The 24,854-nt window shown below is 42.4% G+C and overlaps 1 protein-coding gene across 2 annotated transcripts in view; it reads left to right on the forward strand.

The window, feature by feature from the left end:
- The window catches only part of LOC311101147 (cGMP-dependent protein kinase 1-like), a 155,469-nt gene that overhangs the window by 113,311 nt on the left and 17,304 nt on the right, over positions 1-24,854 (forward strand). For both annotated transcript variants that reach the window (XM_084142218.1, XM_084142219.1), the window contains exons 8-9: positions 2,388-2,453; positions 10,904-10,978. In XM_084142218.1, the coding sequence (XP_083998344.1) occupies positions 2,388-2,453; positions 10,904-10,978 (141 nt within the window). The remainder of the gene's footprint in view (positions 1-2,387; positions 2,454-10,903; positions 10,979-24,854) is intronic.

Genomic DNA, 24,854 nt, shown 5'->3' on the forward strand with positions numbered 1-24,854 from the left:
CGCTACTGTACTGTAATGTCCTCCGTCCCATCCTGTGTTGATGGACAGTGTGTTATTAACTCTTTCACCTCACTGTAACGTTTGTGCTGCGCAGCTGCTGGATGTGACAAGCATCAGTTTGGATGAGACCCTCTTCCTCCCTCAAACCAATAGACAGACATCCGTTGAGCTGGTGCCAGACTCGAGAGAGTGTGTGTGTGTGTTTGAGAGAGTATGTGGACGTTTTCACAGTTGGATCGCAGGTCATTATGGAAACCACTGATTCAGAGTCGGATGCAGATTCAAGTGATTTGGAATAAACTTCTTCAGGTTACAGTGAAGGGGATTTGATGATAAAGTAGACAGCTGTATGATTGTTACTATGATCTCTTATTCTTTGTTTCTGTGTTAGGAAGGATTGTGTGATGGCAAAGTTAATTAGATCAGAATGTGACATCACAATATATCATTTATTGGATGTATTGTTTTGTATTGTTTTGTGAATGGTATGTATTTTTGTTCATTTTTATAAACTGCATTCACTTGACGCAAAATTTCATTTGAATTTAACATGAGATATTACTTTTTGTGGTCGTTTGTAGTTCAGTTGGTAGAGCATGGCACTTGTAACACCAGGATAGTGGGTTTGATTCCCAGGACCACTCATATACAGTGGGGGGAAAAAAGTATTTAGTCAGCCACCAATTGTGCAAGTTCTCCCACTTAAAAAGATGAGAGAGGCCTGTAATTTTCATCATAGGTACACGTCAACTATGACAGACAAAATGAGAAAAAAAAATCCAGAAAATCACATTGTAGAATTTTAAACTAATTTATTTGCAAATTATGGTGGAAAATAAGTATTTGGTCAATAACAAAAGTTTCTCAATACTTTATTATATACCCTTTGTTGGCAATGACACAGGTCAAACGTTTTCTGTAAGTCTTCACAAGGTTTTCACACACTGTTGCTGGTATTTTGGCCCATTCCTCCATGCAGATCTCCTCTAGAGCAGTGATGTTTTGGGGCTGTCGCTGGGCAACACAGACTTTCAACTCGCTCCAAAGATTTTCTATGGGGTTGAGATCTGGAGACTGGCTAGGCCACTCCAGGACCTTGAAATGCTTCTTACGAAGCCACTCCTTCGTTGCCCGGGCGGTGTGTTTGGGATCATTGTCATGCTGAAAGACCCAGCCACGTTTCATCTTCAATGCCCTTGCTGATGGAAGGAGGTTTTCACTCAAAATCTCACGATACATGGCCCCATTCATTCTTTCCTTTACACGGACCAGTCGTCCTGGTCCCTTTGCAGAAAAACAGCCCCAAAGCATGATGTTTCCACCCCCATGCTTCACAGTAGGTATGGTGTTCTTTGGATGCAACTCAGCATTCTTTGTCCTCCAAAGACGACGTTGAGTTTTTACCAAAAAGTTATATTTTGGTTTCATCTGACCATATGACATTCTCCCAATCCTCTTCTGGATCATCCAAATGCACTCTAGCAAACTTCAGACGGGCCTGGACATGTACTGGCTTAAACAGGGGGACACGTCTGGCACTGCAGGATTTGAGTCCCTGGCGGCGTAGTGTGTTACTGATGGTAGGCTTTGTTACTTTTGTCCCAGCTCTCTGCAGGTCATTCACTTGGTCCCCCCGTGTGGTTCTGGGATTTTTGCTCACCGTGCTTGTGATCATTTTGACCCCACGGGGTGAGATCTTGCGTGGAGCCCCAGATCGAGGGAGATTATCAGTGGTCTTGTATGTCTTCCATTTCCTAATAATTGCTCCCACAGTTGATTTCTTCAAACCAAGCTGCTTACCTATTGCAGATTCAGTCTTCCCAGCCTGGTGCAGGTCTACAATTTTGTTTCTGGTGTCCTTTGACAGCTCTTTGGTCTTGGCCATAGTGGAGTTTGGAGTGTGACTGTTTGAGGTTGTGGACAGGTGTCTTTTATACTGATAACAAGTTCAAACAGGTGCCATTAATACAGGTAACGAGTGGAGGACAGAGGAGCCTCTTAAAGAAGAAGTTACAGGTCTGTGAGAGCCAGATATCTTGCTTGTTTGTAGGTGACCAAATACTTATTTTCCACCATAATTTGCAAATACATTCATAAAAAATCCTACAATGTGATTTTCTGGAGAAAAAAACATCTCAATTTGTCTGTCATAGTTGACGTGTACCTATGATGAAAATTACAGGCCTCTCTCATCTTTTTAAGTGGGAGAACTTGCACAATTGGTGGCTGACTAAATACTTTTTTTCCCCACTGTATGTAATATGCATGCATGCACGACTGTAGGATGCTTTGGATAAAGGCGTCTGCTAAATGGTGTATATATTAAACTTATATTAGTGTCGTACGGATGTGTTTGACAGATTTGTTTTCATTTTGTGTCCCCACAGAGAGGACATCAGGACGGCTAATGTCATTGCTGCTGAAGCCGTCACCTGCCTGGTCATTGACAGAGAGTGAGTAGTAGCCTGTGTCATCTGAAGGTTTACTTTTAAATGTTTGCAGTTTGTTGTAAGTTGTTTAACCCTTTACTGCCATGAAAAACCAATGTACTGCAGAGCATAAACCACATCATAATGATAATGAATAATGCTGAACAGTAGCATGACTATTATAGGATTTGTATGTTTTAACAATATTGTTATATTGATCCATATAATTGATAATAGATAATTCATCACTGATCAATATTATGCAATTTATTCATAATCCGAACAAATATCTTCTCCACATTTCAAAAGTTTTTACAACTACACTACCAGTCAAATGTTTGGACACACCTACTCATTCAAGGTTTTTTTTATTTATTTTTTATTGTAGAATAATAGTGAAGACATCAAAACTATGAAATAACACATGTGGAATCATGTAGTAACCCAAAAAGTGTTCAACAAATCAAAATACATGTTATATTTAAGATTCTTCAAAGTAGCCACCTTTGCCTTGATGACAGCTTTGCACACTCTTGGCATTTTCTCAACCAGCTTCATGAGGTAGTCACCTGGAATGCATTTCAATTAACAGGTGTGTCTTCTTAAAAGTTAATTTGTGGAATTTCTTCCCTTAATGCGTTTGAGCCAATCAATTGTGTTGTGACAAGGTAGCGGGGGGTATACAGAAGATAGCCCTATATGGTAAAAGACCAAGTCCATATTATGGCAAGAACAGCTCAAATAAGCAAAGAGAAATTACAGTCCATCATTACTTTAAGACATGAAGGTCAGTCAATACGGAAAATGTCAAGAATTTTGCTTCACAGAGTTCAAGTAACAGACACATCTCAACATGATCTGTTCAGAGGGGACTGTGTGAATCAGGCCTTCATGGTCGAATTGCTGCAAAGAAACCACTACTAAAGGACACCAATAAGAAGAAGAGACCTGCTTGGGCCAAGAAACACGAGCAATGGACATTAGACCGGTGGAAATGTGTCCTTCGGTCTGGAGTCGAAATTTGAGATTTTTGGTTCCAACCGCTGTGTCTTTGTGAGACGCGGTGTGGGTGAACGGATGATCTCCGCATGTGTAGTTCCCACCGAAAAGCATGGTGTGGGGGTGCTTTGCTGGTGACACTGTCTGTGATTTATTTAGAATTCATGGAACAGTTAACCAGCATGGCTACCACAGCATTCTGTAGCGATACGCTATCCCATCTGGTTTGGGCTTAGTGGGACTATCATTTGTTTTTCAACAGGACAATGACCCAACACACCTCCAGGCTGTGTAAGGGCTATTTTACCAAGAAGGAGAGTGATGGAGTGCTGCATCAGATGACCTGGCCTCCACAATCCCCCGACCTCAACCCAATTGAGATGGTTTGGGATGAGTCGGACAGCAGAGTGAAGGAAAAGCAGCCAACAAGTGGTCAGCATATGTGGGAACTCCTTCAAGACTGTTGGAAAAGCAGTCCAGGTGAAGCTGGTTGAGAGAATGCCAAGAGTCTGCAAATAAAGAAAAACCCTTGAATGAGTAGGTGTGTCCAAACTTTTGTATATCATAACATTACACCATACAAAGGGCATAGAGAAGGGTTCCTGTTTTGAATGACACGTAGCATGGTAAAACAGTGGGACTGGGAATGGAGCGCTGTGCACAGCATGGAAGACAGCCTGTACTCTCCTACTCCCCATCAGTGCTGTGTGGGTCTGGGTCTCTGTGTGTCTCTGTCAGAGCCAGAGGCAGGGCTAAAAAAAGGCAATCCCAGCGCAGCACACAAACGCTGGAGGCAAGAGAGGAACATTTGTTATTCGCTCTGCAGGAAATCCACCATTAATTTGATCACGTTGGCCGCCTGATAGCTTTATGGCAGAGTGTATTAAAGAGGGCTTGTTTTGGCTGCCACGCTGCGCTCCCTCCGCCGTCATGCCGTTGTCGTGCACATAATGATGTGATCACTGTGGTGTATTGGGATTCTGGAAGTTTGTCTGAAATTGCACCCAATTCCCTATATAGTGCACTACTTTTGACCAGGGCCAATAGGGTAGTGCACTGTATAGAGAATAGGGTGCCATTTTGGATGCAGACCTGGTACCAAACATACGCTCGGACAGGGTGGTCAGGGAGAGTCAACTGAGTTGATTCAGTCTCCTCAGATGTGCTAATAGAGGGACATATATCAGGTTAAATGAGACAAGCCTACTTTTTGGGCTCTGTCTGGCTCTTCACAGTGGCTTTTGTTAGTAGTGTAGTTTATGAGTTGGATTTGCCCTGGCTGCTATAACTATCTGGCGTAGTCTATAAACTTTACGAAAAGTCTAGGCTATAAACTTTTGATCTCTTCTGCATTACTAATATCAATCACATTTATATGGCAAGTCAGCCTTATCCAGTGTGGACAGCTTATATATGGGCTTTTATAGGAGAGGCACACTAAGAATAAAACTTTAAATGGGTGAACTTGTGGTCTATATTTAGAGCAACACAGTTCACATTTCAAATACCCTTTTATTGGCTATCATGGGTCATATTTCCTGGATCATATCTGATGTTTTTGCAGTGGCCAAGTCATGAAATTATAATAAACTCCTTCAGTCTAGACATACATTTCACATAATGAGTTCATAACTGTCAGGAGGTTGTGACAGTTCTTGCCTAACCTCACTGGACATCAGTTATTCTCTAACACTTACCATATGTAATGTTGATTGTATGATTACTATTTCTGAAAACTATTTCATAAAAGATCCTTGTAAAGAGTTGTACCGGTCTGACACCTGAATCTAACTCCGGTGAAAGCAGATTGATAAACCTCAGAAATAGCTCCTGATGTCTATATTCATCTGTATCTGTGGTGATTATACAGTAGCTATGTCCTCAGAACCATGGGTTCACATGGCTCACCATCAGTCACACAGGAGTGTCAAAGGATGCTAAGTCATGCTCTGATTAAACATTTACCAGCACTGAGTTGATATTTCACCATCAATATCATTTTTATTTACTGGTAGTAGCTGGAAGGGAAGGAAAAATTGTGTGTGGAAGAGGGGGCTGGGGGGCACATGGGAGAGTGAGTATTCTGTTCTTGAACACGAGGCCGCCTCTCAGCGCCCGAGAGCCCAGACAGATGCTTTTCAGCATTGTTGCATGCTGGGAGAAAAAGCCCCAGAAGCATCACTCCACAGACAGAGCTCAGATGTGTCACATTTAAATGGCCGCTCCTGCAACCTGCCCCCTCTCACTGAAATACAGTGTGGTAATCAGACGCCTCTTAGCCCCTTGAATGGTTTCAGGCGCTTTGGAAACAGATGGCTAAAAACAGCACAGAAGGACCCTTAATGACAAAAACCTGCTCACGCTAAATGGGAAATATTATCAATTTTGATGACGCTCGTTCATAATCTGGTTATTTTTTATATAATCAGACATTTGTCTACTACTCTAGCTAGTTTTTCCTCTATAAGAGATAAGAGAAAGTCTCAGCTAGGATTTCAGGGTTTACCTGTCAGTAATTATTAAATGGATTCTATTATGACATTTTGACAGTAATGTGTCATTACTTTCAAGTCGTCAACTCCATGCTAAAGTGTAAGTAAACAGTTTTATCAGAGCTTATGGTTTGTGTACAAACGCAAAGAAACAATAGAAGATTGGATCTAAAAGATACAATGATTTACCATACCTTGGGGCTGGGGATCGGGATGGGGCATACCTTGTCAGGGAAATACATTTGATTGCAGACAACCTGTCTACCTTGTTTACCTTGACAGTATCATTGATTACAATATTTATTCTTCAGAACAGCTAACATCCATCATATTTTGTGCAAGACAGTAAATTTAGGATTGCCTTTTGAATGTTCAAAGTGTGCCAGCAGACATATATTCTTGATTTCGGTTAAAGAACAGAAAAAAACGTCAATTCAATCTAGTATGTTGCTTTTGGACAGTCAGATCTGTTGATTGTTTTAATGCATTTCCTCAATCAAACTAAGACAAACATGTCTGCTCTCCTCCCATGCATCTCATCAATGTGAGAGGTTTCATGAAAATGCTTTCATCAAAATGAGTTCTCGATAGCATAGAATAAAATCAATAAAATAGAATGTTATTTGTCACATGCTTCGTAAACAACAGATGTAGTCCCCTGTAGCTCAGTTGGTAGAGCATGGCGCTTGCAACGCCAGGGTTGTGGGTTCGTTTCCCACAGGGGGCCAGTATGCACTCACTAACTGTAAGTCGCTCTGGATAAGAGCGTCTGCTAAATGACTAAAATGTAATGTAGACTAACAGTGAAATGCTTACTTACGGGTCCTTTTTCAACAATGCAGAGTTAAAGATATTTTTAATGTTTTATTAATGTGAATAACGAATAACAATAACGAGTACTATCTGCACCGGATTATCTGCATTGACCCTTTTTGTACTCACTTTTTTTGTCTCATCACATATGCTGCTGCTACTGTTTATTATCTGTCACTCTATTCCTAGTTATACTGGATGTACATACCTACCTCAATTACCTCGTACCCCTGCACATCGACTCGGTACTGGTACCCTGTGTATATAGTCAAGCTATCGTTACTCATTGTGTTTATTATTATGGGTTTTAATTTTCTATTATTTCTCTATTTTCTTTCTCTCTGCATTGTTGGGAAGGGCCCATAAGTAAGCATTTCACTGTTTAGTCTACACCTGTTGTTTAAAAAGCATGTGACCGAATAAAATGTTTGATTTTTTTATATGATTTTGAGGAAAAATAACAGGGAGTACCAGTACCGAGTTGATGTGCAGGAGTACGAGGTAATTGAGGTAGTTATCTACATATAGGTAGGGGTAAAGTGACTAGGCAACAGGATATATAATAGACTGAGTTGTAGCAGCAGCGTATGTGGTGAGTGTGAAAGTGTGTGTGTGTGTGTGTGTGTGTGTGTGTGTGTGTGTGTGTGTAAAAGCAGTGACATTCAATACTGCCTTGCACACACTGTTGGACAATCATTAGTCCAACAGTTGCAAACAAGAGTTTCTATTGGACAAATTCAGGTATGTTTGCTTCCGTTTAAGAAACATTTTTCAACAGCGGAATGAATACACCCCTGATCACGCGTAAACAGAGTTCACTCAACAGCCACGTTGTATTCCTTCTCTTCCCTTCGCTTGTGGACTTCAATGCACAATAAATCAGCTGTATGTGACCAGGCGAAAAAACCTTTCCAAGCCAAACCTCTACAAACAGCCTAGATCGTTGTCACCATATTAGCTAAAGTAACGTCATAGTCAGCATAGCTCATAGAACTAACGCGTTAGTAAACCCTCTACAATCATGCAGTAACGTTAGTGTACAGTCAGTAAGCCGTTACACCGGCAGGCCCCGGTGGCAAGAAATTAGTAATACCAAAAGCTTACCTTGACTTGGAAGAGTTTCAGTATTGTGTTGGAAAGTCATAGCCAGCTAGCTAACATAGCATCCCTCTGTTTGAGCAGGGTGATACATACTTAATTATATTTAGAACCGAATACTTTATTATTTTACTGGGGGACTTTCACTTTCACTTGAGTAACTTTCTATTAAGGTATCTACACTTTTACTCCACCACTGTCTCCCTATAGCCTGCCTCATCATCGTCGGTGATCAGTCCTACCACCGTTGTGTTGTCAGCAAACTTGATGATGGTGTTGGAGTCGTGCCCAGCCATGTAGTAGAGGGTGAACAGGGAGTACAGGAGAGGACTAGGCACAAACCCCTGAGGGGCCCCCCTATTGATGGTCAGTGTGGCGGATGTGTTGTTGCCTACCGCCACCGCCTAGGGGCGGAACATCAGGAAGATCCAGTTGCAGAGGGAGCTGTTCAGTCCCATGGTCCTGAGCTTGGTGATGAGCTTGGAGGGGACTATGGTGTTGAATGCTGAGATGTAGTCAATGAACAGCATTCTTACAAAGGTATTCCTTTTGTCCAGGTGGGTGAGGGCAGTGTGGAGTGCAATAGAGATTGTGTAATCTGTGGATCTGTTGGGGTGGTAAGCAAATTTTAGTCGGTCGAGGGTATCTGATAATGGAGTTGATGTGAGCCATGACCAGCCTTTCAAAGCATTTCATGGCTATAGATGTGAGTGCTACGGGGCGATAGTCATTTAGGCAGGTTAACTTGGCCTTCTTGCGCACAGGGACTTTGGTGGTCTGTTTGAAACAAGTTGGTATTACAGACCAGGTCAGGGATAGGTTGAAAATGTAATTGAAAACACTTGCCAGTTGGTCAGCGCATGCTCTGAGTACGCATCCTGGTATTCCGTCTGGCCCCGCGGCCGGGATTCCCCGTGGCTGGGATTCCCTTTGTAATCTGTGATAGTTTGCAAGCCCTTCCACATCCATCGAGCATCAGAGCCGGCGTAGTAGGATTCGATCTTAGTCCTGTATTGACGCTTGCCTGTTTGATGACTCGTCTGAGGTCATAGCGGGATTTCTTATAAGCGTCCGGATTAGTGTCCCGCTCCTTCAAAGCGGCAGCTCTAGCCTTTAGCTCAGTGCGGATGTTGCCTGTAATAAATTACTTCTGGTTGGGGTATGTACTTATGGTCACTGTGGGGATTCCGTCGTCGATGCACTTATAATCCTTTTACTGCAGTGGGCTAAATCAGGGTCACACAGAGTGTTTGTTGGTAGTCTTAAACAAAACCTCACACACATGGTTATGGACTTAAAAAAAGAAGACACCTGTACCATGTCAGATATGGTACAGATATAGAGTTAAAATGTATAACATTTTGAGTTTGCATCCCAATAGTACACTTTATATACATCACAGAAGATTGAAATATAACAAAACTGTTTGACATAGAAACACTGGATTTTCGTCAGGTTTTTTGAAATAATATTTATTATGAAATTATGAAAAATATTAATAACATTCCACCCATGAGGCCAAAGAGGGCGCTTTTGGTCATTGACTGCAGGAAAAGGCTACTGAAGCCGGTGACTGATGCGGTAAACGCCTCAATGTTATCGGATGAATCCCGGAACATATTCCAATCTGTGCTAGCGAAACAGTCCTGTAGCTTAGCATCCGCTTCATCGAACCACTTCTGTATTGAACATGTCACTGGTACTTCCAGTTTGAGTTTTGCTTGTAAGCAGGAAGCAGGAGGATGGAGTTATGGTCTGATTTGCCAAAGAAAGGGCGAGGGAGGGATTTCTATGCGTTTCTGTGTGTGTTGCTTCTAGTTGCACAGGTGACAAGCTCATAATAATCTGTGGCCACGAGAAATGCCACCTCTGAATGTTCATTTTCTTGTTTGCTTATGGCCCTATACAGCTTGTTGAGTGAGGTCTTAGTGCCAGCATCGGTTTGTGGTGGTAAATAGACAGCCACGAAAAATATAGATAAGTATGTAGTATGGTCTACAGCTTATTCTAACTCATGCGAGCAAAAACTCAAAACTTCCTTAACATTAGAGATTGCGCACAAGCTGTTGTTAACAAAGAGACAAACACCTCCTCCCTTCGTCTTACCCGAGTCTACCGTTCCGGTCTTGACAATGCATAGAAAAACCAGCAACATGTCCTCGTTCAGCCACGACTGAGAAACATAGGATTTTTTGGGGGGGGTCGCATTGATAGGATAGTCTAGAAATGGAGCTCATCCAGTTTGTTCTCCAGGGATTGCGTGTTCGCCAATAGAACAGAGGGCAATGGCAGTCTATTTACTCGCCGATATATTCTGGTCAGGATGCTGGCTCACCTGCCTCTCTTTCGCCGCCGCTTCCTCTTTCGTGTCCCAGGGATTAGGGCCTTGGCCATAGTAATCAGAACGTCCAGAGCTGCCGACTTGTTGAAGTACAAAATTACGTCCATATCGAAGTTAGTGTTCTGATGTCCAGAAGCTGTTTTCGGTCATAGGAAGTTATGGGGGAGACATTATGTACAAAAAAAGTTAAGATTGGTCAGGAGCCCGTAAGACGGCTGCTATCCATTGCAGTGCCATCTTAGACTCTATGCATAGTCTCATATTAATAACTATCTAGTCTGTAGAGTGAGTCTTCTGAGATGGGTTATCATTAACACTTTAGTTGATTGGGAGGGAAAGCACCATTCAAAAACAGTATATTCTCAGTAGTAATACTTTCTTTTACATTTTCAACTGAACATATGGTATGATTAATTTGAAACAGAAATAGAAGCCATCCTAACGTGTTGCTCGTGATTTGCACTGATCTCACAGCACAAAGCTGAATGATGTTCACTGATTCTTAAACATTGTCTCAACATCATCATGTTAATATTAACTCACTCTACTAAAGGCACCTTTCCTAGACAGATTTTTGTGACAGATGTTTTTGATGATTTGCTGCCCTCCTGTGTCCTGTGCATTACTAATACTGAACTAAATGTGGATCTGTGATAATAACAGCATATGTGACCTGGTGTTCTGGGTGTTGAACAAGTTCATGATTATTGTTACTCTGTGATCTCTCTCAGCTCATTTAAACACTTGATTGGGGGCCTGGAAGATGTCTCAAACAAAGGGTATGAAGATGCAGGGGCCAAAGCCAAGTAAGTATCTCACTCTTTACACTCTTTATATACTATTGTACAACTCAAATTCAAATGCATCACACACACAGACGTGCACACACCTTATTTGCTCTAAACACTCCTTACACCTGAATGCACACACACACACACACACACAAATGTTTCAAACACACCTCATTACTGTAATACCAAACGACCCCCTGCTTTCCTCCACACACATTATACCCCTCACTAACACTAAACACCCCTAGCCATTGCAAAACAATTTTTTTCATGTTTTTTTCTTGATTGTTGTGGATATATTTTGCTTGATGAGGTTCTAGACTATGCATACAATTAATTAGTGTCTCATTTGATCTGCTCATTTGATCTCTGCTGCACTGGCTTTCGGGAAAGAGAAACTTTATCCAACCCAATGGCTTTGTTACATATCCTACCCTAGACCCTACTACAATTATTAAGCTCTGGGGTTTAGAATGCTTTCTTGATTTCCTGGTTGGTGGGAATATGTGGAATATGAAGAATCCATCTGATAATAGTGATTCAGTTTCAGTGGTTCTTCTTCAGCTTACATATTTAATTAGAAAATACACATTGGTTTGTATTTCACTGACCTTAGAACATATTTAAAATTGTGGAATAAACAACCTTGTAGCTGGTTAGTAAGTAGGATAACGATACATACTGATCCTTTTACCAGCACATATTGTTCGCATAACGGAGTTTGTAAACATTCCGCTGTCTGGTTTTTGCTGCTGAAGTATATCAAACAACAAACTGTATGTGGCATTTTTCATATTCGTTGGGATAATTTTGACCGTTGTTTTCATAAACTCAAAGCAGATATCTAGGTATTGAACAGCTCCTATGTTAAATGGAATGTGATTCATGTTTGTCATTGACGTGTGTAATTACGATCTAATGAGGGGTCTCAGACTTACGCCTATAGTCCAGATAATGCATGTGGTCTCAGAGAAGTCTGACTCGCATGGTCCCTAGAGCCATGCAAGAGCCCATCTGTCCCTAGCTGTACAGATGTCAGATCTTAACTTGATCGCTCTTGTCACAGAGAATTTTCCTGCTGCATCAGGAAATTCAAATGAGCCTCATGAGTCCCTGAAAAATAGCAGTTTTATTTCTCTCCATGTGGGGGCAGTCAAGTCATTGGGATCAGGGCTTGCTAGCAAAATAATTTTCTCTCTCTCGCTCGCTCAAACGCTAGGCCTAGGTCCTATTACTGCAACATTCAAATGTACAAAAATGTATCTGAAATGCAGGCATACACGTCAACAACTGTTGTTTTATATAGCTTAATTAAACAAGATGGATATTGGTCTCCACTAGGCTATGACATACAAGTGTGAAGTATATCATAAGGTCAACAACAACAAAATATATTGTGGCCTGGGGTGGTCTAGCGGTTAGGGCCGCTGCCTTTAGCTTACACATATAGGCATACCGTTTTGGTGTGTGTTTGATTCTGGCCCACACCCTTATGGCACAAAGAACTCAATCCCCCCTGATTGACCTGATTTATTTACACATTTCAAATATGGCCAGTCTAGGGATATTTTACTTGATAAGAAATTACCATACCAGACACTTTTGAATAACATAAATAGGAAACAAATAAAATAACAACAATAGGCTACACCAACATTAGTTTCCGTTCATACAAAGTGTCGGGTAAATTGCCACAGTAGATTTGCCGTGGTAAACTGTGAAATACTTTATTTTTATTGTACGGAATGCTTACCAACCTTGAGGGCGAATATATATTGAAAGACTTTGATTGCATGCAGGACTAAGGTAATACCGACGTCATCTTTCAAGGAGCGGTAATGAGGTGACCAGTAATGGTTCTAATTGAGATCAGCTGTGCGGGGGAATTTAGCGAGTATTGATGGTTTAACGAGACATCAGCTGGCGATAATCTAGTGCCATCGATGGTTGCAATAGGCCCCTTGTTATTTGATTATATTCCAATAGGCTACATTCTGTAGACTAACCATTAGCCTATCCATTGTCACATAATGAAAGGTGTGAAAACTGATAATAGGGTACAGTGTTTCCCTGGCTCAGTTGATGAGGTGATTTGGGCCATCAGTTGATTGGCAGATGTAAGCCTACTGTAGAACGATAAAATTACCTCCAGTGTGGATGCTCTTCCATGTTTTATAATAGGCTATGTATAATTTGTCAATATACACTATACTGTATGTACAAATGTATGTGGCCACCCCTTTAAATTAGTGGATTCGGCTATTTCAGCCACACCCGTTGCTGACAGGTTTATAACATCGAGCACACAGTCATGCAATCTCAATAGACAAACATTGGCAGTAGAATGGCCTTACAGTAGGATGCCACCTTTCCAATAAGTCAGTTTGTCAAATTTCTGCCATGCTAATTAGCTGCCCCGGTCAACTGTAAGTGCTGTTATTGTGAAGTGGAAACGTCTAGGAGAAACAACGGCTCAGCCGCGTACTGAAGCACGTAGCACGCAAAAATCGTCTGTCCTCAGTTGCAACACTCAATACCGAGTTCGAAACTGCTTCTTGAAGCTTCGTCAGCGCAAGATCTGTTCGTCGGGAGCTTCATGAAATCGGTTTCCATGGCCGAGCAGCCGCACACAAGCCTAAGATCACCATGCGCAATGCCAAGCGTGGGCTGGAGTGGTGTAAAGCTTGCTGCAATTGGACTCTGGAGCAGTGGAAACGTGTTCTCTGGAGTGATGAATCACGCTTCACCATCTGGCAGTCTGACGGACAAATCTGGGTTTGGCGGATGCCAGGAGAACGCTACCTACCCGAATGCATAGTGCCAACTGTAGAGTTTGGTGGGGGACGAATAATGATCTGGGGCTGTTTTTCATGGTTCGGGCTAGGCCCCTTAGTTCCAGTGAAGGGAAATCTTAAAGCTACAGCATACAATGACATTCTTGACGATTCTGTGATTCCAACTTTGTGGCAACAGTTTGAGGAAGGCCCTTTCCTGTTTTAGCATGACAATGCCCCCATGCACAAAGCGAGGTCCATACAGAAATGGTTTGTCGAGATCGGTGTGGAAGAACTTGACTGGCCTGCACAAAACCCTGACCTCAACCCCATCGAACACCTTTGGAATGAATTGGAAAGCCGACTGCGAGCCAGGCCTAATCGCCAAACATCAGTGCCGACCTCACTAATGCTCGTGGCTGAATGGAAGCAAGTCCCCGCAGCAATGTTCCAACATCTAGTGGAAAACCTTCCCAGAAGAGTGGAGGCTGTTATAGCAGCAAAGGGGGGACCAACGCCATATTAATGCCCTTGATTTTGGAATGAGATGTTCGACGTGTAGTGTAGTCCTGGTCTTTGGTGTGGATTGAGAGCCTGTATTGTGTGGCTTTAATATTTCATTCCTTAAAGCTGTCAAGATGTTTCTGCATTTGAGCCTATCCAAAGACAAAATTATCAGACTATTCGTTTTACTTCTTGAAAACATTAAAATAAATGCAATTAACTTGTGGGCCTAATATAGACTCAGGCTGGTCTCTATATCACCCAGCACTGGGTACAAACAAAGGTTCAGAGCCAGAGCACGCTGCTTAGACCACTGCGCTACGACAGTTCACTATACTTTCACAAGGACTAAGAATACTATAAATACTGATGAAACATAGGCGCATAGTTTTAAATCGTTTTGTTTTAAGCCTTCCCCAAACCATAGCCCTAACCTTAACCACTCAGAATTAATGCCTAAACTCTTAACCTTTGAGCTGTCTCTGAATTAACCCTGTAACCCCGCGGAATTAATGCGTAAGAAATAGACGTTCATCCATGAGTCAAAGGGCAGTGGGCTGGGTTCAGCAGAAGTTTCGGCAGCAGCTAGAAGGCCGGCGACGCCGAACGCCTGAGCTGGACAGGAGGGGGCGCCAAAGCGAAGGCTGATGTGACTGCATACTGATCACAAGTACATTGTTTGCTACAGCGTTTCACATTGGGAAGGTTTTTGAAAGAATGTTGAAAAAAAAAAAAATCTGTTATAGCCTATAGCTAATGTAGTTACAGTACAACTTTTGTTGTCTAGTCTAGGGCTGTGACGGTAATTAAATAATGTAATGTAATAATGTAATCATGTGTAGCTCAGTTGGTAGAGCATGGTGCTTGCAACGCTAGGGTTGTGGGTTCAATTCCTACAGGGGGGCAGTATGAAAAAATGTATGTATGCACTCACTAACTGTAAGTTGCTCTGGATAAGAGCGTCTGCTAAATGACAAAAATGTAAATGTAAATGTTCAAACCCATGCCTACTCTGGCATATGTTATTTTATTTTTTTTACCTTTATTTAACCAGGTAAGCCAGTTGAGAACAAGTTCTCATTTACAACTGCGACCTGGCCAAGATAAAGCAAAGCAGTGCGATAAAAACAACAACACAGAGTTACATATGGGGTAAACAAAACATAAAGTCAAAAATACAACAGAAAATATATATATATAAATATATATACAGAGTAGAGTGTTGGAGGCTATTTTGTAAATGACATCGCCGAAGTCAAGGATCGGTAGGATAGTCAGTTTTACGAGGGCATGTTTGGCAGCATGAGTGAAGGAAGCCGATTCTAGATTGGAGATTCTTAATGTCAGAATGGAAGGAGAGTTTACAGTCTAACCAGACACCTAGGTATTTGTAGTTGTCCACATACTCTAGGTCAGACCCGTCAAGAGTAGTGATTCTAGTCGGGCGAGCGGGTGCCAGCAGCGTTCGATTGAAGAGCATGCATTTAGTTTTACTAGTGTTTAAGAGCAGTTGGAGGCTACTGAAGGAGTGTTGTATGGCATTGAAGCTCGTTTGGAGGTTTGTTAACACAGTGTCCAATGAAGGGCCAGATGTATACAAAATGGTGTCGTCTGCATAGAGGTGGATCTGAGAGTCACCAGCAGCAAGAGCAACATCATTGATATACATGGAGAAAAGAGTCGGCCCAAGAATTGAACCCTGTGGCACCCCCATAGAGACTGCCATAGGTCCAGACAACAGGCCCTCCGATTTGACACATTTAACTCTATCTGAGAAGTAGTTGGTGAACCAGGCGAGGCAGTCATTTGAGAAACCAAGGCTATTTAGTCTGCCAATAAGAATGCGGTGGTTGACAGAGTCGAAAGCCTTGGCCAGGTCGATGAAGACGGCTGCACAGTACTGTCTATTATCGATCGCGGTTATAATATCGTTTAGGACCTTGAGTGTGGCTGAGGTGCACCCATGACCAGCTCGGAAACCGGATTGCATAGCGTAGAAGGTACGGTGGGATTCGAAATGGTCGGTGATCTGTTTGTTAACTTGGCTTTCAAAAACTTTCGAAAGGCAGGGCAGGATGGTTATATGTCTGTAACAGTTTGGATCTAGAGTGTCACCCCCTTTGAAGAGGGGGATGACCGCGGCAGCTTTCCAATATCTGGGGATCTCAGACGTTACGAAAGAGAGGTTGAACAGGCTAGTAATAGGGGTTGCGACAATTTCGGCGGCTAGTTTTAGAAAGAAAGGGTCCAGATTTTCTAGCCCAGATGATTTGTAGGGGTCCAGATTTTGCAGCTCTTTCAGAACATCAGCTGTCTGAATTTGTGTGAAGGAGAAGCGGGGGGGGGCATGGGCAAGTTGCAGTGGAGGGTGCAGAGCTGGTGGCCGTGGGTAGTGGTAGCCAGGTGGAAAGCATGGCCAGCCGTAGCAAAATGCTTGTTGAAAATCTCGATTATTGTAGATTTATCGGTGGTGATAGTGTTTCCTAGCCTCAGTGCAGTGGGCAGCTGGGAGGAGGTGCTCTTATTCTCCATGGACTTTACAGTGTCCCAAAAGTTTTTGGAGTTTGTGCTACAGGATGCAAATTTCTGTTTGAAAAAGCTAGCCTTTGCTTTCCTAACTGCTTGTGTATATTGGTTCCTAACTTCCCTGAAAAGTTGCATATCGCGGGGGCTATTTGATGCTAATGCAGTACGCCACAGGAAGTTTTTGTGCTGGTCAAGGGCATTATTCAAGTCTGAGGAGAACCAGGGGCTATATCTGTTCTTAGTTCTGTATTTTTTGAATGGGGCATGTTTATTTAAGATTGAGAGGAAATTACTTTTAAAGAAGACTAAATCTGAGGGGAACCTTATCGATCGATATCCATCCAGGATACCTGGGCCAGGTCAATTAGGAAGGCCTGCTCGCTAAAGTGTTTTAGGGAGCATTTGACAGACGCAGGCAATATGGCAGTGATTGCTGAGATCCTGGTTGAAGACAGCGGAGGTGTATTTAGAGGGTAAGTTAGTCAGGATGATATCTATGAGGGTGCCCATGTTTACGGATTTAGGGTTGTACCTGGTAGGTTCGTTGATAATTTGTGTGAGATTGAGGGCATCTAGTTTGGATTGTAGGATGGCCGGGGTGTTAAGCATATCCCAATTTAGGTCACCAAGCAGTACGAACTCTGAGGATAAATGGGGGGCAATCAATTCACATATGGTGTCCAGGGCACAGCTGGGGGCTGAGGGGGGTCTGTAGCAAGCGGCAACAGTGAGAGACTTATTTCTGGAAAGGTGGATTTTTAGAAGTAGAAGCTCAAACTGTTTGGGCACAGACCTGGATAGTATGATAGAGCTCTGCAGGCTCTACAGTAATCTCTACAGTAGATTGCAACTCCGGCCCCTTTGGCAGTTCTATCTAGACAGAAAATGTTGTAGTTGGGGATGGAAATTTCAGAATTTTTGGTGGCCTTCCTAAGCCAGGATTCAGACACTGCTAGAACATCAGGGTTGGCGGAGTGTGCTAACGCAGTGAATAACTCAAACTTAGGAAGGAGGCTTCTGATGTTAACGTGCAGAAAACCAAGGCTTTTACGGTTACAGAAGTCAACAAATGATAGCTCCTGGGGAGTAGGAGTGATACTGGGGGCTGCAGGGCCTGGGTTAGCCTCTACATCACCAGAGGAACAGAGGAGGACTAGAATAAGGATACGGCTAAAGGCTTTAAGAACTGGTCTTCTAGTGCGTTGGGTACAGAGAATAAAGGGGGCAGATTTCCAGGCGTTGTAGAAAAGATTCAGGGCATTATGTACAGACAAGGATATGGAGAGATATGAGTACAGTGGAGGTAAACCTAAGCGTTGGGTAACAATGAAAGAGATAGCATCACTGGAGGCACCGATTGAGCTGGTCTCGACGTGTATGGGGGGTGGACCAAAGGAGCTACAGTGGGGGAAAAAGTATTTAGTCAGCCACCAATTGTGCAAGTTGTCCCACTTAAAAAGATGAGAGAGGCCTGTAATTTTCATCATAGGTACACGTCAACTATGACAGACAAATTGAGGAAAAAAAATCCAGAAAATCACATTGTAGGATTTTTAATGAATTTATTTGCAAATTATGGTGGAAAATAAGTATTTGGTCACCTACAAACAAGCAAGATTTCTGGCTCTCACAGACCTGTAACTTCTTCTTTAAGAGGCTCCTCTGTCCTCCACTCGTTACCTGTATGAATGGCACCTGTTTGAACTTGTTATCAGTATAAAAGACACCTGTCCACAACCTCAAACAGTCACACTCCAAACTCCACTATGGCCAAGACCAAAGAGCTGTCAAAGGACACCAGAAACAAAATTGTAGACCTGCACCAGGCTGGGAAGACTGAATCTGCAATAGGTAAGCAGCTTGGTTTGAAGAAATCAACTGTGGGAGCAATTATTAGGAAATGGAAGACATACAAGACCACTGATAATCTCCCTCGATCTGGGGCTCCACGCAAGATCACACCCCGTGGGGTCAAAATGATCACAAGAACGGTGAGCAAAAATCCCAGAACCACACGGGGGGACCTAGTGAATGACCTGCAGAGAGCTGGGACCAAAGTAACAAAGCCTACCATCAGTAACACACTACGCCGCCAGGGACTCAAATCCTGCAGTGCTAGATGTGTCCCCCTGCTTAAGCCAGTACATGTCCAGGCCCGTCTGAAGTTTGCTAGAGTGCATTTGGATGATCCAGAAGAGGATTGGGAGAATGTCATATGGTCAGATGAAACCAAAATAGAAGTTTTTGGTAAAAACTCAACTCGTCGTGTTTGGAGGACAAAGAATGCTGAGTTGCATCCAAAGAACACCATACCTACTGTGAAGCATGGGGGTGGAAACATCATGCTTTGGGGCTGTTTTTCTGCAAAGGGACCAGGACGACTGATCCGTGTAAAGGAAAGAATGAATGGGGCCATGTATCGTGAGATTTTGAGTGAAAACCTCCTTCCATCAGCAAGGGAATTGAAGATGAAACGTGGCTGGGTCTTTCAGCATGACAATGATCCCAAACACACCGCCCGGGCAACGAAGGAGTGGCTTCGTAAGAAGCATTTTAAGGTCCTGGAGTGGCCTAGCCAGTCTCCAGATCTCAACCCCATAGAAAATCTTTGGAGGGAGTTGAAAGTCCGTGTTGCCCAGCGACAGCCCCAAAACATCACTGCTCTAGAGGAGATCTGCATGGAGGAATGTGCCAAAATACCAGCAACAGTGTGTGAAAACCTTGTGAAGACTTACAGAAAACGTTGACCTGTGTCATTGCCAACAAAGGGTATATAACAAAGTATTGAGAAACTTATTTTCCAACATAATTTGCAAATAAATTCATAAAAAATCCTACAATGTGATTTTCTGGATTTTTTTTCTCATTCTGTCTGTCAAAGTTGACGTGTACCTATGATGAAAATTACAGGCCTCTCTCATATTTTTAAGTGGAAGAACTTGCACAATTGGTGGCTGACTAAATACTTTTTTCCCCCACTGTATTTGAGGCAGTTTGAGAGGGACTTGGGGTTCTACAGTGAAATTATATAATAAGAACTAACTGGAACAGCAATAGGCAAGGCATATTGACATGGGAGAGAGGCATAAAGCAATCACAGGTGTTATTAGAGAGAGCTAAGACAACAACTGGTAATAGCGATAAAGTTTGGGCTGAGGCTAAACAGATAAACAGGACAGGGTACCGTGTAAAGGAACAGTCCAGCAGGCTTCAGCTGTGCAGCTGAGTGATCATAAGGTCCAGTGAACAGCAATATGTGAGTCCGAGAGCAGTTCGAATTGGTGCTTCAGCACAGCGAGCAGGAAGCACGGCTGTTTGCGTGTGCTAGCGGGCCGGGGCTAGTAGATGGATCTTCGTGGTCGTCGCAACGGGAAGCCTGTTGAAACCACAGACGATTACGTCGGCAGACCAGTCGTGATGGATCAGCAGGGCTCCGTGTCGACTCTAGGAGGTCCCGTCCGATTGACAGAGAGGTAGATAGCCGGGAGATGTGCCTGACTCAAGGCTAGCTCAAGGCTGATTAGCCAACAACAACGTTAATATAGTCCAGGCTAGAGCTGGCTGGTAGGTAGTGCAGGCCATGGACAATGGAGAAAAGCCGCTAACCGTGGCTAATAGCAAGTAGCTAGTTAGCTGGTTAGCTGGCTACTCCCGTCCGGTAGACAGAGAGTAGATAGCCGGGGCTAGCTCAAGGCTCAAGGCTAACTGGTGCTTCGGGGGCAGTGGTGATTAGCCTACAGCAACATCCATTCGACATCCATTCGGTTGCGGCTAGCTAGATCCGGTGTTAAGGTCCAGTGATTCAGTTATTCCGGCAGAAAATCCGATGTTCTGGGTGAAAATCGGTAACGGTGGCTAATAGCAAGTAGCTAGTTAGCTAGTTAGCTGGCTGGCTAGTTTCAACTGGAGATTCTAGATAGGTGAGTAAATAATAGAATCCGTTCCACATTGAGTGAGGCGGGTTGCAGGAAAGTGTATTTAGTAGAAGGATGAAAAGTGTGATAGGGAAATATATACGTAAAATACAAAAAATAAAATAAAATAAATAAAAATAAAAAACAGACTATTTACATGGAGAACACGACCGCTCTGCTACGCCATCTTGGGTCATTGGCTCTAACCGCTGGACCAAACAGGCACTGAGGAAACCCATCATTTATTCTGTGTATTGCTTGCCTTCAACATATAATAAAACAATTGATCTAAAAAAATGTATTTTCCCTAACGAAAAATAAATCTACCCCCTAGAAATATGTCAATTTCAACATATAATAAAACAATTGAACTAAAAAAAATGATTTTCCCTAACGAAAAATACATCTACCCCCTAGAAATATGTCAATTTATAATAATACAGATAAGAATTCACACGAGATGCTCTGTAGCCTGCACGTAGCCTACATAAGGTACAAGGTAGGTACTGTGCACATTTTATACAAACACCACTTCCAGCTGCCCCCTGGTGGAGATTCTAAATAGTTCTTTTTATATTAAAATCCTCCTGCAGGATTATTTTCCTACTGAAACAAAAGGGGTCAAATTAAGATTCTACATCTGTATGTGCGATGCCCTCCATCTACAGGGGCCTGTGTGTGTGTGTGTGTGAGTGTGTGTGTGTGTCAGACAGCATATTTCAGTCTATTATGTTGGCGTACTGTAGATCGTAGTGTATTGTATCACATGCCTTATTCCCCTGCCATCTGCTGCATAATGTTACGACAGGACGGGTACAATTCATTTGTATTGTAGGCTAAAGCACTCTCTGTATTGCCTTTGTACCATCATTTGAAAATGTTGCAAGTGCCCCCTCTAATGGTTAGTGATCCTTATTACAGGAGCTGCCTCATTGATGTCAAAGCCTGTCACACATGGACAACTCCTACATTGAGATATATTTTTATTGACAATGAAACAGGCCATAGACTAGTAACTAAGGAAATATATCAATGTGCTCACCCCTCAAGATCCTTTTGTGATTCCTCTATCACTAGCAACTGTTGTTGTCGTGGTAGAGTAACAACCGTCACTGTTACTGTTGTGTGCGTCTTGATGCATAATGTATTCACTATAGAGACAGACAGGCCTCTCATGCATTCGTCAGTCCTCTTGCATATGAATGGGCTGGAGTATAGAGAACACGTAATTCACGGTTCGGTTGGGTCAATGAAATATACAGAACTCACAATAATGTGTGTGCAATGACTAAGTAAACAGACCAGACTCTATTTGTATCCATGGGGTCTACTGACATTCATTATTTAGTAAAAGACCTGTAGGCCTAGTTGTTAAAATGGGCTTTGTGCTGTTTCTGGGAAATCAAACTCTATTTTAGGTTTTCTGATTTATGAGGAGCACACAAAAACTTCTAAAATAAAGCCTTATCTGAAGGAAACAACAGGAGAGGAAATCATTCATTTCCTCGTTTTGGGGTCTGGAGTTAAGATTAATTTCCAAAAAATATATACAATTTGCAGTCGTGGTAGCAAGCGTTTCCCATGTTAAATAAGCGTAGTTGTCAATGATGTATTATGTTGTCTTCATAACATTGACATCTACAGTAGAAAAGTAAATATGTCAACAAACTGATGTCAAGCCACGAGTTGACAGATTTTCCATGTAGAGTAATACACTCGCTACTACTACAGCTCCAGCAATCCCATCAGTCAGCCCACAGATCAGGATCCTAAGCCTACTGCTGGCTCTATGTCCCTGGCCTGTAGGCTACTGTGCCCTCTCCGGGCTCTCCGGGGTCACCCCGGCGGAACAGGGCTTATGTTTATAAACCTTAGAGGGTGGGAGAGCTCCTGGACAGCTGTTTCAGCTAGGTCACTCTAAACACATGTTGTTTTTCTGTGGACAGTCGGTGGTAGGGGGTATAAACAGCTTCTATATGTGGCAACACACTCTTAGGTGCCATCTAGAACCTTAAAGGGTTATTCGGCTATCCCCATAGGAGAACCCTTTTTGGTTGCAGGTAGAACCCTTTTGGGTTTTACATGGACCCCAAAAAGGTTATACCTGGAACCAAAAAGGGCTAACCTATGGGGACTGACGAAAAAAAAACTTTTGGAACCCTTTTTTCTGAAGACGATGTCACACGAAGCAATCTGGATGCAATTGATGTTGCTTGAAACAAAGTTGCATCTGGGTTGCTCCACGTGTCTGCGACAGAAGAGACATGGGAAATGTATAAAAAATTCTAGACATCATGTCTAGTCATGGTTTATGTACATGGTCTGGCAGTCAATAAATAGCATTTTATAAGTGAATCCAGACCTTTCGCTGTCCAGTTTCAACTGAAATTGCCAACATGAACTGCACCAGCTAGCTAGCTTATCTGTCGCTAGCTTGGTTAACTAACGTTAGCTAGCTAGCTTGGTTTAAAAAAAAGGCAAATAGGCAACGTTTTGGCTAGCTAGCTAAATTGTACATCCAGCATTTCGTCTATATCAATGCTGTTGCAATTACCAATCGGTTTGATAAACAAATAATTTATGAAACCAAAATGTGATGTAGGACAGGATTGGATGTTGCATGCAATTTCAATTTTGTTTGAATTGCTTTGTGTATCAGCAAAGTTGCATGAGACAACATCATTTGCAACATACATTTCAAATTGCTACGTGTGACACAGGCTTAAGAGTGCAGGGCAGCCAGGCCAGAAGCACTGACCTTGCGGTTTCCACGTGTGTGTGATTGACTTCTCAAGGATAGAGAGCTCTTAAACTCATTTCAGTCTCCCTGTTTTGTTTACATTTCAGTCATTTAGCAGACGCTCTTATCCAGAGCGACTTACAGTTAGTGAGTGCATACATTTATGTATTTTTTTTTCATACTGGTCCCCCGTGGGAAATGAACCCACAACCCTGCCGTTGCAAACGCCATGCTCTACCAACTGAGCTACACAGGACTTGTAGAGATGTTTCCTACTGTCTTGATTTTACTTCTTGATTTGTATGAGCCTAATTAAACTTTTCATGATGTTTTCTTATTTTATAATCACGTTCTTTAAGAGAGCGGTACAATTGTCTTCAAAAAGTATCATTTCTAATACCTGATCAACTCATTGACGTTATCTGTAATGTTATTGGTAAATCAAAAGGGTGTGTGACCTGTTGACTGCTGAAATACTATATTGAGAGACACTTATGTAAGAGGAGTTTATTTTTGTGCCTTTAGTTCTAGCCTAGGCAGTGTCTCTTTGACAGCTCAAGAATAGTACCAGTGCATTCACAAGGTTGATTATGTTTTGGAACAATGACAAGAAACCATATATTGTAAATGGTGCACTGAGGTACCTCAGTTCCAAATAAGGAATAGGCTACTTTATATGGATATAGTGGAGTCATGTAGCCTCGCATTGGGCTGAATCCTGATATTTTGTGTAACTCAGGCTTTTGCATAAAAGTTAGTATTTGGCCCATTTTGCCGGATGAACAGAATGTATATTGCAAAAACAATTAGACAAAAAATGTGTAATGCATTATTTGTCCCAGATGTTGTGTTTTAGTTACACCTACATTGACCATGTTCAACCTAAAAGACAACCATACTTGAATGTTACCGCTGTTCTTGTGGACATGAGTTACGTGAAACGAGCCCACCCACAGATCACGAGGTGCCATTACTGCCATATGACTGGCAGGGAACAAAGATGAGATTGTTGGCAGGTCAGCGCAGTAGGAAAGCATTTATGTTTGACTGTTAGACCTCGTGCTTAGCTCTGAGAATGGAATCAGGAACCAGAAGAATCCCAAATACAAGGCCATGACATTTACGGCTACACGATCACAACACAACTGCACATATATGGAGCTGTATTAGCTGTAGAGTATTCATTTAATGGTGGCAAAGCTGCAATATGTAACTTTTTGGGCGACCCGACCAAATTCACATAGAAATGTGAGGTATAGATCTGTCATTCTCATTGAAAGCAATTCTAAGAAGCGGTAGATCTCTTCTATATGCGCTATTTCTATGCTTCCCATTCTTAAGTTTAGTTTTTGCGTCATTTACTTTCAGTTTTGTACACCAGCTTCAAACAGCTGAAAATACAATATTATTGGTTAAGGAAAATATATTTCACA

The sequence above is a fragment of the Coregonus lavaretus genome, assembly GCF_964263955.1.
Source record: "Coregonus lavaretus genome assembly, chromosome: 25".
Taxonomy (NCBI): Eukaryota; Metazoa; Chordata; class Actinopteri; order Salmoniformes; family Salmonidae; genus Coregonus; species Coregonus lavaretus.